Genomic DNA, 13,955 nt, shown 5'->3' with positions numbered 1-13,955 from the left:
GTAGTGGGAGTCCATAGTTTTGACCAAGTGGGGGTAAAGACTTGGGTTCCAAGCCTTCACCTTCTCGCTCATCAGCATCGCGCCTATGATGGAAACAAGGCCGTCCACTGTTAGTTTGGTGTTTTTATCTTTTTTAAACTTGTTTTTAATGTGGACGGCCGCATCTCTGAGGGTGCTTTCTAGGCGAGATGCGAAGTCCGGTAGTCTCTCGCCATCCAGTCGCTCCAGGTCCCAGGCACGGCTAAGGTGTTGAAAATTCGTCATCTGGCTGCCGTGTGCTGCCTGTAGGTAGTCTTTAAACGCGTTGAACGTGGATGTGTCAGCCTTCGAATCAACCATTTGTTGAAAGATTCCCTGATCGAGGAGATCCTTCGCAGATTTGACAAACTCGCCCTCTAGACTGGGGTAGTTGTCTAATTCTGGTGCGACGTGGATGGCATAAGCCTTGGACAGCGCTGTGATAAACTGGTTGACATCGTCACCCAGTCGGAAGGACTTTTGCTGCCTCATAATGTCCCGTATCGTCTGTTGCCGTATAACCAGACTGTAGTCGCCTTCCGATCGGTTTGTGTGGGGTGTTGTTGAGGTTGATAGCCTCATAGCCGACAACATTTCGTCGATGTCCTCCTGTAACTCGCGGAGGGTATGTTCCAATGATTGTGTGTCTCTGGTTTTTATGTTGAACATCAGTGCTTTCTGTTCCCGGATAAGGGTAAAAAGTTCAGCTCGTGTGAAGTCTGAATATTTGTTCATATTTTCCTTGCTGCACGCTCTGACACCAATGTTATAATTAAGACAAGCGTATGGTAGCAAGAAAAACGTGAACACGGAGATTGTGTATATACATATATATGCATATATTTATTCTCGACAAACGAGATGTAAGAAGAAAAAAAAACAAAAAAGAAAAAGAAAGGATCGTTAGTATTTACTCGAAGTTGACTGGGACGACGATAAGGTATCGGCTGTGGCGTCGTGGTGAGAAGAGAGGTGGTTGAATGTTTGACTCGTGCGTCGGTGAAAATAGCAGTCATGGCGACGGTGGAGACGACGGAGGCGACGATTAAGACGGCATCGAAGACGGCGGAGGAAGCAGCGAACGCGAAGCGTAATGTGTTTGACTGGTCGGTCTGTCTAAAACTGCCGATTTGAACATGCTGCCCCTTTTTTATATCGAGGCGCGATGAAAAAGTGGCTCGAGAAAGCCTGTGTTTAATTTAGGCGGGAGGCATTGTTATTGGCCGAAAATATAAATGTTATTTTGCCAATGTCTGCGGAATTGCGCGTAAATAGTCTGAGATTTGTATTTCTGTTTTATAACACCATGATATCACCAGACCTAATTCGGTCAGCAGGTCGTGGCGATCAACAATATAACAAATTAATAGACACAATACAGCAAGGCTTCCCAAAAACACGTAATCTCACTGCGCCCGAAATCCGTGAGTATTGGGAGGTGAGGCACCGCCTTAGCACTGACAATGGTCTAGTATTTTGGGATCGAAGGATCGTCATCCCCAAAACACAACGAAAAAAGGTCCTACACTGCCTGCATTCTGCACACCAAGGAGTAGTCGGCATGAAAGCACGTGCCAACGAATCCGTGTACTGGCCAGGGATGGATGCATCAATCCGCAGTATTAGGGCGAATTGCATGGTATGCTCAACCATCGCACCTAGTCAACCAAGGGAGCCTATCATTCTAACACGATCCCCAGAGTGGCCATTCCAACAAATCGTCATGGATATTTTTTATATTGGAGATCACACATACCTTGCCTGCGCAGATAGGCTAACTGGTTGGCTAATTTTATACCGCCTAGAATCAGGTCACACTACTACAACCAAATTGATGTCCATATGCCGACAACTGTTCCAAACATATGGTGCCCCAGAAGAACTCAGCACCGATGGCGGCCCACCTTTCACTTCCAGCACGTTCCAAGAATTTCTGAAAACATGGTGTGTTAGGCACAGATTATCTTCTGTTGCGTATCCCCAATCCAATGGCAGGGCAGAGCTCACAGTAAAAACTGCAAAGAGGATTGTGAAAGGAAACACAAGCCCCCACGGTTCCTTGGACAATGACAGTGTTGCCCGGGCCATCTTGCAGTATTGGAATACCCCAATCCAAAGCATTGGCCTATCACCGGCTCAATTATTACTTCACCGTCGACTACGTGACTCCATCCCTTCACAGCCAATCCTCTACAAGCCTCATCCTGAATGGGTGTCAGCAGCACAACATCGTGAGGAAATGCTCCACCACCGCAATGAAAAAATAGTAGAAAGATACAATAAATATACCCACAACCTTCCACCGTTACAAGCTGGTGACACTGTAGCCATCCAAAATCCAGTCAATTGCAGATGGAACACAGCGGGCAAAGTCATCAGTTCCCTACCGGATCGACAATACCAAATCAGGGTTAATGGATCCGGAAGGATCACACTTAGGAACCGCCGTTTCCTCAGAAAATGCGAACTTAAGCCTGCACCAACCCCAATACCAAGTGCAGCACTAGGACCAACAATTCCCTCAAGCAATACTACATTCTTGCATCTCCCACTATCTCCCTGTAATAGCACATACACAGCAACCAAACCCCAACAACAAACCACACATATATCCCCACGCTTTCGATCAAGGATTCCCCGAGCTCTTTCTAGGTTACTACCACACAACAAACTAGGCCTAAAAGAGAGATACACCTCTCACACAACCCAGCCTACTCGTGGGGGGGGGGAGAGGGGAGATGTAGAATAATCAAAAGAACTGTGTTAGTCAATAACACACAACAACAATAATAATAATAGCAGCAACACTTACCAAGGGTCCAGCTTATGCACAAGACAGACACCAGATTGAGCTGGACTGAGGGCTTGTATTTATGTACAAGCATATCCAATCAGGTGATTCAGCCAATCAAAATCCAAAGAATAGACTGGCCCATGTGTGCACAATGGAATCTCCCATTGTGCCATAAATAGTTCTCCTCTTTCATGAGAAGTAACTTTAGTCTTTGTCAAGTTATCCACAACTTGAACGCTGACCGAAAGTCCACTACACAATCCAACAGCCAACATAGAGTGGGAGCTCCTTGCAGTTGTTTTCGGCTGCAGACGATTTCAGACTTATATCTATGGAAGTGCGTTCCAGGTGGAAAGTGATCATAAACCCTTGGAAATGATCAAGTTAAAAAATTTGGTTGCAGCTCCACCTCGCCTCCAACGCATGCTACTACGTTTGCAGGGGTATGATATGACAATTGTATATCGCCCTGGAAAAGATATGGCACTAGTAGATGGATTCTCAAGGTTACCAAATAAAAAAGCTAAAGAAGCTATTGACTTGGATCTGAGGGTGGATTTTGTTCAATTTTCAACCCAAAAGCTAGCTCAGCTAAACCAAGCAACAAGTGAAGATGCCACACTATGTGAATTGAGGGACATTATTCTGAGAGGTTGGCCTGACACTCTCAGAGAAATGGGCGAGAATATGAAACCTTATTGGCCCTATCGAGACGAACTGTCCATTGAAAATGGCATATTATTGAAAGCAAACAGAATAATAATACCTAAATCGATGCAACAAGAGGTATTACAGAAAATACATTATGGGCACCAAGGGATGGAGAAATGTAAACTCCGAGCCAAAAGTTGCGTTTTTTGGCACAACATTAACAAAGACATCGACAACATAGTACAACAATGTACCATTTGCCAGCAGCACCAAAAAATGCAGAGTGCTGAACCCTTGATGCCCCATGAGATTCCGGTGAGGCCATGGCAGATAGTGGCTACCGACTTATTTCCCATTGAAGGTCTCAACTTTATGCTCATTGCGGACTATTATTCCAAGTTCCCATTTGTGCGAGTGTTGAAGGAGTTCTCCAGTCAGGAAGTTATTAAACTGACAAAGCAAATATTTGGAGAACAAGGAATTCCAGAGAGAGTGATAAGTGACAATGGCCCACACTTCAGCTCGATACATTTCAAGCAATCCACAAAAGAATGGGGTTTTGAACACCACACATCCTCACTTAAGTTTCCGCAGTCAAATGGCTTTGCTGAATGCTGTATCCAGGGAATGAAATCTGCATTCAAAAAATCTGCCTCAAGCGGTCATGACTTGGATATGGTACTATTATGCTTACGTTCGACTCCTTTAAATCATACCCTTCCCTCACCAGGTGAGCTTATATACCAAAGGAAGTTAGCAGGGAACATCCCAGTCAAATGCACCAACCAAAACGCTAACAAGGAGAAAATAGTGGAACGACTGTATCAGAAGCAAGAAAAACAGAAGATGTACCATGATCAACCTACAAAAGAGCTGCTCAGACTGCCCATCGGACAAACTGTACGTGTGTTAAATAAAGAAGCAGGTGAGTGGTCTCCTGCAGTTGTCACACAATTGGGCCGAGAACCAAGGTCATACATAGTATAGACCCCCTCCGGAAAAACTCGTCGTTGAAATCGACAGCATCTTAGAGTAATCCCCTCCAGAAGCATAGCACATCCAGAGATGCACTCCACTAAAATTCCTCAGGAACCTACCAGGGACGGTTCATCAAGTATAGAGACAGACAGTACACAATGTCAACAGGCACCTTTCAAACGTACACCCCATGGAGTGCCAGACACGGGCACCTATAGCAACCATACGACAGTTCAAACCACCAGATCTGGACATGTCGTCAGACCCCCCAAAAGATTCAGAGATGAGACAGTTACTAACTGACTTTTTATTTTATTTTTTATTTCATCATTGTCAATAAATTCCCTTTTTTTCTCTTTCCATTTCAATTATTGAAAGAAGAGGGATGTGATAGTATGAACCATTACCTCCCCTTAAAGAACTCTTCAGTAAAGAAGTCTTGGATATACCTTCACTTCCGTTTGACACAGAACTGGAGTTCAATAAAAAATGGAGACCATATTCTGCTTCTCATAAATGAATCTCATGTTTTGGTATTCTTTTACATAATGTTTCATATTATAGAGCGTTGTATCATCTGCAAATATACCCATCTCGGACACAATATTATTAAGAAGGTCGTTTATAAATATCAGGAATATTAATGGTCCAAGGATCGATCCCTGAGGCACTCCTGCATTAATGTTATGCTGCTTAGATGTACGTCCACCAATGACAACCTGTATGCTTCTATTTTCTAAGAAGGATCTAATTATATTTAGTATATGTCCAGTTATACCGTACAATTTAATTTTCATTAGCAGCTCTTTATGTCAGACTTTGTTACAGGCTTTGAATATATCAAGGGCTACAGCCCTGGCTTCGCCCGCCTTATCCAGTACATGATAAATGCGCTAAGAGATAACTGTTAAAATATCTGCAGTAGAATGATATTGTCTGTATCCATACTGTTTGTCAGAGAGAAGATTTGCTTTTGCAAGGTGGAGAATTAGTGCTTGATTAATTAAGGTTTCAAAGAGTGGTAGGAGACTAATGTGGCGATAATTGAGAGGGTCTGTTCTTTCACCAGAATTCCTGTACACTGGTACCACAGAAGCCATCTTCCAGCTATTAGGAAAGCAAGATTCAGCAAGGCATTTATTGTAGAGCTTGGAAAGTATGGGGGCTAGGTCGGCTGGACATTTCTTAATTAGTAATGCAGGGATGAGATCAGGCCCACACGCCTTTGAGGTGTCTAAATTTTTTATGATATTGCAGACATGAGAAGGGGTGATTTTTACATCATCTAATGTGGCTTCAGTCCGCATAGGAAAATTTCGGAGGGAGTTGTTTGTTGGCTTTAAGGTGGAGTTGGAGGTGAATCGCCGGGCAAGCAGTTCCGCCTTCTCTATTGCCATGCATGCAACCTTCTGTTTTTTGGGAATTACTGATTGTCCTTTATTCACTATTATAGATTTTTCAGAAATTACGAGTTCCTATCTTTTGCGCTTCAATGCGTTCCCTGCTTTCTTTTGGCTGTTGCTATTTCACTCTTACAATGATTTCTAGCATCTATAATTTTTGCCTATTTGTATTTGACTTGTGACATACAAACTGGCGGAATGCATGTTGTCTTTGTGCAATGGCAGCTGCAGAATCTGTAGTGAACCATGGGGGTGAGTGGGGCTTGCTATAATACTTTCGTGTGGGAACATGTGCTTCAATGCCAGCTTTGCACCATTCAGTTTTCTCATTGGCATACTGTTCAGCAGGAAAGAGAGAAGATATTGGTCCATGCGGCATCTCGGATGTGTTCTTTAATGGCTTCCCAGTAAGCCCTGTTGTAGTACCCTGTTGTTTTGAGCAATGGTTCCTCACCTTGAGGTTGGGATTTAAATGTGATGTCAACTGATAACACTATGTGGTCTGCATTTCCAAGTGGACTGTGGGCATTAGTCACACAATCCTCAGGTATTGTGGTGAGGAATAGGTCTAGAAGTGAAGCCTGCTCTGGTTCACGATCTGGTAGGCGGGTTGGAAACATTACTGTCTATGTGAGGGAATGGGCTATAGAGAAGCTATTAGTGGAGCGTCCAGCTGCATCTGTGTAACCTGAGAAACCAAGCCAATTTTTATGGTGGACATTAAAGTCACCAAACACATGTATTTGTGCATTACTATCCAAGGAGAGTGCTGCATCTATACTATCAAAGACATGATCGATTAGGGTACAATTCTGACTTGAGGGAGAATGGTAGAGAAAATATAAGTAACTAATGCACTGATGAAATGTTAGTCGAAAGCATTGCCAAGTTCCTTTAATGATGGCATCAAGTTCTGCTAGGTTAATATGTTGGGAATCCTATTCTTGACATAACCAGCATGCATGCTCTATCACAGTCCCAAGTCCCATTATATATCACTGACACACTGGTCATGGTGTTGAGAGGGGTGTCATTTATTTATTCATTCCACCCTGTAATACGTCAGATGCTCTTCTCTTGATGAATGCCACGGCAACGCGAAGCCAACCACCCACAAAAAGGTGTCCAACGAACTTGCCATATAATAAAAATATATTTTGTCACGTTACGACATGAGGTATGTCTGGGATCGTGTTCCCTCTTCTCTAATGCAGAGCATTATCCTCTGCCCATACCTGCAAACCAAGCACTCACGCACCATCCTGCAGTGTCTTTGGTTCTTTGCTGAGAAGTCCGAAGTTGTAGAGATGCTCCTTCACATTTGCTGCAGGCACAACATTCTCGTCCACATAATCAATATAAGTGGATGTTGCTTGTTTTATACGCTTGTCCTTCGTCAGATTGGCATCACTAATTGTTTGCATGATGGATGGTGCCACATTGAGTCCAAGCCCTAAGCGTGTTAAGCAATACCTCTGTCCTTTGATTAGTACAGTTTGATAGGGCCACATTGATTTGTGCACACTTACCTGAAGGCACGCCTTGCAAAGGTTTAACACCTCTCAGCTTGAGTGGTAGAACACACTCAATGTTGTCAACCCCACGCATCTCGCACACCAGCTCCACCTCTTTCAATCATTCAAACACTGTGTGATCGGGTGAGACGCCATGATATTCAAGAATCAGATGAATATCGAATGCTTTGTTTGTCATTTGTAAACCGAAATAGCTTGTTAGCCTCACCTTTTCTCCAATAAAAGCAACCATGCCTACTGCTTCTTCTTCTTCTACTTCTTCTTCTTCTTTTTCTTCTTCTTCTTCTTCTTTTTCTTCTTCTTCTTCTTCTTCTTCTTCTTCTTCCAGCCCCTGCATGTCGACAGCAGACAGAGCAGACCTTCTGTCTTGGTGAGTACATTAGAAGAATTACTACTACAATGACACACCGCAAAACGTTTCAATTTATAGAAGTCCAACATTGGCCTGACTTTCTTTTTTGTGGCCTGGAACTGGTATCAATGGTAACATACCTTTTCCTTCTCTTTTCTATGGTTAAAGAATACTTTCTGCTATCTATCTTTATAAACATCTTCTTAAACTCTGGGGTTTTCTCACGTTCCACTCTTTCCTTGTGTAGCCAGGCTTTCTTGACTCTTGTCAGCCCATCTGCTTTATTTTTTTGTGACGGAACTAAGGTAATAGTTACCTTTAGTTCGAATTCTCAAACCAAGTCTCCCAGTGCTCCAAGTCTACGCTTGATAAGCATTTCTGCTGCTCTTTTTGTTTTGATCCGCTTATCACCAGACAGCTCCGAATTAATCCACGACATCACTGTTGCTGAGTCTGTTTTAACGTTCACTACCTGTAGCCCCCATTTTAGAGCCATATCACATCACAGCATCGAGTTCTGCAACATTGATATGGGCGCTATCATTCTTTTTGCATAGCCAAGCAGCATCTTCAACAGCCACTTCTCCTATTTCCAATAATACCCCTAATGCTACAGTGCTAGCATCAGTCCATATCACCCCTTCATGGCCCTCCTTTACATGCCATTCTCCTCTCACAGGGTCCATTTTTTTCACTTCCGCAATGACTTCTTGTATCATGAGAAGCACTTTTTGATCAACTGCATCTTCCCAACTGTCTGTCCCAGTCTGCCTTTTAATAAAACTGCACGCAGTTCGCAGCTATCCAGCTATTGGGTAGTGGCCAACCAGCTTTCCACATATAGAGAAAAGCTCTCTCTTGGCTAGGTCAACCTTTGCTTCAGGGATCTCATTTCCTCGCCCAAACATCAATTTTCCTGCCTTATTGTTCTGTAGTCAAAATCTCAAAGCCATTCCGTTTTCCAGTGACTCAGGCGGTTTTGTCGTTAGTCCATATGCTTTGATATGCTCTCTCACCCTTTCCGCAGTCACCTCTGTTTCGTCCACTAGTACATCATCGATGTAAGAGCAAGTGCCTCTGTTCACTGCATCGTCTTTGGCCAACACTGTCTTAAGAACTGCCGTCATTATCTTTGGTGCGGAGTCCAGACCAAATCCTAATCTGGTCAGACAATAAACTTGACCTTTGTACTCGACCAATTGATATTTCCACAATTTCTCATCCACATGAAGTTGGAGGTAGGCTGACTTCAGGTCCACAATTTTAGTTGCCTGCTTCATCCTCCTCCATTTCCTTACGACTTCTTTACACACGTCGATTCCGTCCTTTGTGTGACAAGCGACAAACTTGTTCAGCTCACGGAAATCCAACACTGGCCTAACTTTCTTCTTAATAGGTTGGACCACAGCCATGAGTGGCAAAATTCCTTCAACTTTCCCTGACCATGGCATTAATATTCATTCATCTATCCATCTCTCAACTTCTTTTTCAAACTGCGGCTCCGCAGCTCCTTTCAGTGTGCTTTTGTAGCAGCTGACCCGATTCGTCAATACAGGTGGCTTCGCGGTCCATCGCCATTCTACCATCCATTTTTCGCCATCAAAGCAGGCTCGAAAGTCATCATCCTCAACGAGACATGGTCGGGATTTCGACGGTTGGTTGGTATCACCCCTGGTTACACTTCCTGTTATTCCCGGTGCAATCTGATTGCCAAACTTCACCTGGCCTTTAGCAATAGTAGCTCCTCCCAGTCGGTCTATCACGTCCAGGCCCAGCACCACATCAATTCCTGCAACCAGTCTATCCAGTACGATCACTCTTAGTCGCAATGGCATATTCCTTACTACAATCTCCACAGCAGCCTCTCCACAGCATTCCACTTCTCTGCCATCCACCACTCTAATGTTGCTGGTTCCATTTCAAGAGTTGGTGACGCTCGTAGTAATAAGTGTTGTCGTACATCCAGTATCAACAAGAGCTCTAGCCCTCTTTCCATTGATTGTGATCACTAACTGTGGCAACAAACTCTCATACGCCTGTTTAGTATAAAAGGGGTGACTACTGGCACAATAGCACCCCTTTACTTGTTTCCCGGAAGCAAAGGGCAATTTCTGCTAATGTGCCCTACTTGGCCACACCGAAAACAGATAATGTCTGGCCGTGGCCTCCTACAGTCTCTCTTCATCACCGGACTGTTTCACCAAAACTCTAGCATGCCTTAGAATCTCCTCCACCTCCATGGTTTCAATATCAGTAAGTCGTTGCAGTTCCATGGAGATGCGATCAGGGAAACCAGTTACAAGTGCCAGCTTTACAGTCTTCTCAAGGCTGCGTCCCCCATATTCAGCCAATCCTGCTAGTCGCCTTATCTCTGCCATGTACACGTCCACAGACTCTCCAGTCCAGGTGACTCTTTTGAGCTTGTTGTAAGCCTCAAACGCGCTCTCGGAAAATGCGGTCTTTAACCAGTTTTCAATGCTCTCAGCAATGGCCTGATCCGTCTCTCCCATTTCTAGATAGACCGCTAGAGCACTTCTTCCAAATACATTGGTATTAACGTGGCTACATCCTCGATCTCCTGCAGCCTTGCCACCAACTTCAGCTTATTAAGCCATGAAACCACGTCACCTTCTCCAGTAAATGGCCTCAGGATATCGCTGCTCAATCTTACTTGGTCACCCATTTTGTCACTGTGCCGAAATAGCTTGACGTTAAATTTGAACTCAACCTCAGATCAAAAGTCTCAAACTCAAATCCAACTGTTCTCTTCTCTCTGCACTTTCCACACTGATGCCCAAAATAAAGAAGACGGCTCTTTTATAGAGAGACTCAACCACATCTCATTTGCATACCCCCTCCCCCCTCTCGTCACATCACATGATTTTCAGTCCATAAATACCAGGGGACGGCCATTTTTATTTTCTCTTTTTTTTTCTTTCCTAACACGAGCCGCACGATGCATGAGGTAAGATTCTTTACTTTTAACCACATGACCAACCTCCAATTACATTGAAAAATAGATTTGCAGAATATCCAACTCCAGTATGCATTCAAGAAGAATATAATTGGAAATTGAAAACGGTTGGCTGCTGCCACATTTGGAGGACGAACTCGGTCCTCAAAAGAGTCTAATTTCCCTCATAGCTGTTCTTCTGGAAAACAAACAGAAGGTTCGACACATTATTGATTATCAGGAGCTAAATGAGTATGTAGGCGTGTCAAGGAATATTTTGAAAAATTTGGTTTAACAAGTAAGACCTCAGAACAGCTGAGATTAAGTGGATTTCCAGTAGTCACCGATAGACTTACGTATTGAATAGTCTTTTTAGTGTGCTGGAAATTGACTGACCATTTCCTGGTTATGTGTCGCTATAATGTTTGTGAAATGAAGGGGAGACACTGTGAAAACCAGATAGGATGATGAAGTGTAAGACCTCTTCTAGCACAAATGATCAAAGTCATTTGTTCGATAGTGATGATTCGTGCTTATGAAAAGCAACGCTCCATGGTGGCTCTGAGTGGTGCATGAGGACAAGCATATGAACTTGGCTGAGCTTAATGCTGTGTTGCGAAATGTCAATCTTGCATTGCACTGAAAAGCCAAAACTATTCATTTATGAATGGACTCTGCATGCGTGTATCATTGGATAACTGACACTTGGTCTGGGTAGACAAGAGTGTACACCAAAACAGCATCTGGTATGTTAATTAGGTGCCACTCCGAAAGCTGGTCTTGAAATATGCACTGAACATTGATGTGGGGCTCGTTAAGACTCATGGTAACCAAGTTGATTAACTTACACAGGTACCAAAGCGATGGCTAAATGAAATCTGTTAGATGACGGAATCCAGAGACCCTGTGTGTGTTGTAGCCACAAAACACAACGTTTTTCAAGTACAAGCAAGCCATTGGTCCAGCAGACATCCTGGTGTGAAAAGGATGTTGTACTTTTTAAAGCTAATTAACACAAGAGTATCTGAAGCTGAGATGTGAACAGTGGTTGAGGATTGTAAAGAATGCTAATCCATAGATCCAGTCCCACTGTATTGAAAGCTAGGTAGGCTTGATGTCACGGAAATTTGGAGCATGGTTGCAATGGATATAACCAATTTAAGCACTCAGCTGTACCTGATGTTGATAGACTGCAGCCCTAGCTGTTTTATCATGACAAATAGGGCGCTACCAACAGTGAGAGGGCGTGTGAATGGGTGTGAACACTTTACACTCATAGACAGAGGGTGCACGCAGACTCTCATGCACAAGGCATGTTGTGACGCATCGGACAAGAAGAGGATTCCAGTACTGACAGTCAGTGGGGGCACGCTAGCCTCTTGTGAAGTTAGTGTCATTCGTAAATGTGTCGGTGATGGGCCTACAAAACCGTACAAGCCCTGGTTGTGAGCGGGGACATTCTTGGTTATGACTTGCTGTTAGGAATGGACGTTATCAAAGAATTGGGTGGTGTCCGTATTAATGCCTGCCTTGCTCTGCGTGCATCCATGAAACTGGTACAGCCTGACTTTCATGCGGAATTCGACCAGTGTACAAGGTTTTGGACAGTTTCTTGAAAATGGTCGGACGAGCAGCCACCCGGGAAGTTGTACAATAAGGTTCCAGAATATAAAATTCCCCCTGGAGTTCATGGAGAATGATAAGGAACTACAGACTTGGATAAAAAATGGATGGCTAGTTCCCTATCCAGAGAAGGAATTGAGCCCCCCAAAGTGTCTGATCCAATTAATGGCGGTTATCCAGCATAATAAACAGAAGGTGAGGCCGGTACTCTACAATCGGGAACTAAACGAGCACGTAATTCCTTTTTACAGCCCGCGCGGATGTATGTACCGGGAAGTTGAGGGAATGGCGGCAAGGAGGATCTAATGTATCTGTGCTAGATCTTCGTAAAGCATACCTTTAAGTGCATGTACATTAGTCACTATGACCCTATCAAGCGGTGCTCATCAAGGGAGAAAGGTATTGCTTAACCCGCACGGGCTAGAGTGTTAACCAAAGCAACGAGCGAGATGCTCATCCGTCAGCGGCTGGTGAACGAATATGCACTATCAATGGAGGTGTCTCTAGTCAGATCCAGCATAAACAAGGCAGATTGTTTTTGCCATAAAAAGAACTGTTGAACCTACGCAACCTCCCTGTGCCGTATCTATGATCCCTGGTCAATCTAATCGGATTAAGGAAATCCACCAACAAAGCGGGCATTCTGGAGTCAAGCAGACCCTATATTTCACTAAGTTGGTTGAACCAGGAGTGCAAAGGGTAAACGTCATGGAAGTGGTTAAAACCTGCGTGGAATGCCAGTCCATTGACCTGGCATCCGTTTGCTGGGAAAAGGAGAAGTTGGAAGTTAGGAGCCACTGGAGCCAGCTAGCGATAGACATTACTCACCACAATAGCAAGGATTTCCTGACTCTCATCCATTACAGTCCATCAAGGTTTGCCATATGGCGTATGCTGCGTCGACAAGATACAGTCACTATTGTCCGTCAACTAAACAATATTTTCCTTGAACATGGACCTCCAACAGAGATATTGCTTGACAATGGTGCTGCATTTACCAGTGAGCAGTTTAGTAAGTTTACTGACAGCTGGGGAGTACATCTGAGGTTTCGATGCTCCCATGTACCTAGTGGAAATGGGATCATTGAACGGAATCATTGAACCATCAAAACAATCGTGGCTAGATCAGGCTGCACAGTGCTTGAGGCAGTTTATTTGTACAATGTAACCCCGAAAGATGATGTTTCACCCTCTACGGCGTCAGTTGATTCATTACATAGGTATCACATCAGGCTGAAAGGCATAGAGATGAACCCGCAGCCTGAACTGGAAGTAGCTGGAGAAAGAGTGAGGAAAGGGGATGTTGTGTGGATCAAAAACCCGCGAGGCAAGTATGGAGTCGGGCGAGTCACTGAAATAATCAGCCCATAAGCGGTGCGGGTCGATGGCATGCCCCATCATGTTAGTAATGCAACCATCACTAGAAGACATGAGCGAATCAGAGTCAGAATCTAATGAGGCATCGCTCTGGATTGCAACACCACTATCAGACAGTGACTCAGAGAGGAGTAATCTCCCAGAAAAGACAGAGATGCTCAACCCTCAGACCACAGACGAAATTACAGGTGAAGATGAGGCGTGTGTTATCCCCCCTCGAAGAAGCACCCAGCGAAGACGATCACCACCCCCTTGCCATCTCTGTGATCAT

General features: G+C 44.1%; 1 protein-coding gene across 5 annotated transcripts in view; it reads left to right on the top strand.

Moving 5' to 3' along the window:
* The window catches only part of LOC145297671 (A disintegrin and metalloproteinase with thrombospondin motifs 3-like), a 1,581,225-nt gene that overhangs the window by 954,358 nt on the left and 612,912 nt on the right, over positions 1-13,955 (top strand). For 2 of the 5 annotated variants that reach the window (XM_080143852.1, XM_080143850.1), the window contains exon 10: positions 7,708-7,749. The exons of the other annotated variants lie outside the window; for them this stretch is intronic. In XM_080143852.1, coding sequence (XP_079999978.1) covers positions 7,708-7,749 — 42 coding nt within the window. The remainder of the gene's footprint in view (positions 1-7,707; positions 7,750-13,955) is intronic. 5 annotated transcript variants of the gene reach the window in all.

Source organism: Euprymna scolopes, chromosome 18 (genome assembly GCF_053919585.1).
Source record: "Euprymna scolopes isolate OS-2025 chromosome 18, ASM5391958v1, whole genome shotgun sequence".
Lineage (NCBI taxonomy): Eukaryota > Metazoa > Mollusca > Cephalopoda > Sepiida > Sepiolidae > Euprymna > Euprymna scolopes.
The sequence above is the reverse complement of the archived record's forward strand: the minus strand, read 5'-3'. Positions and strand labels throughout refer to the sequence as shown.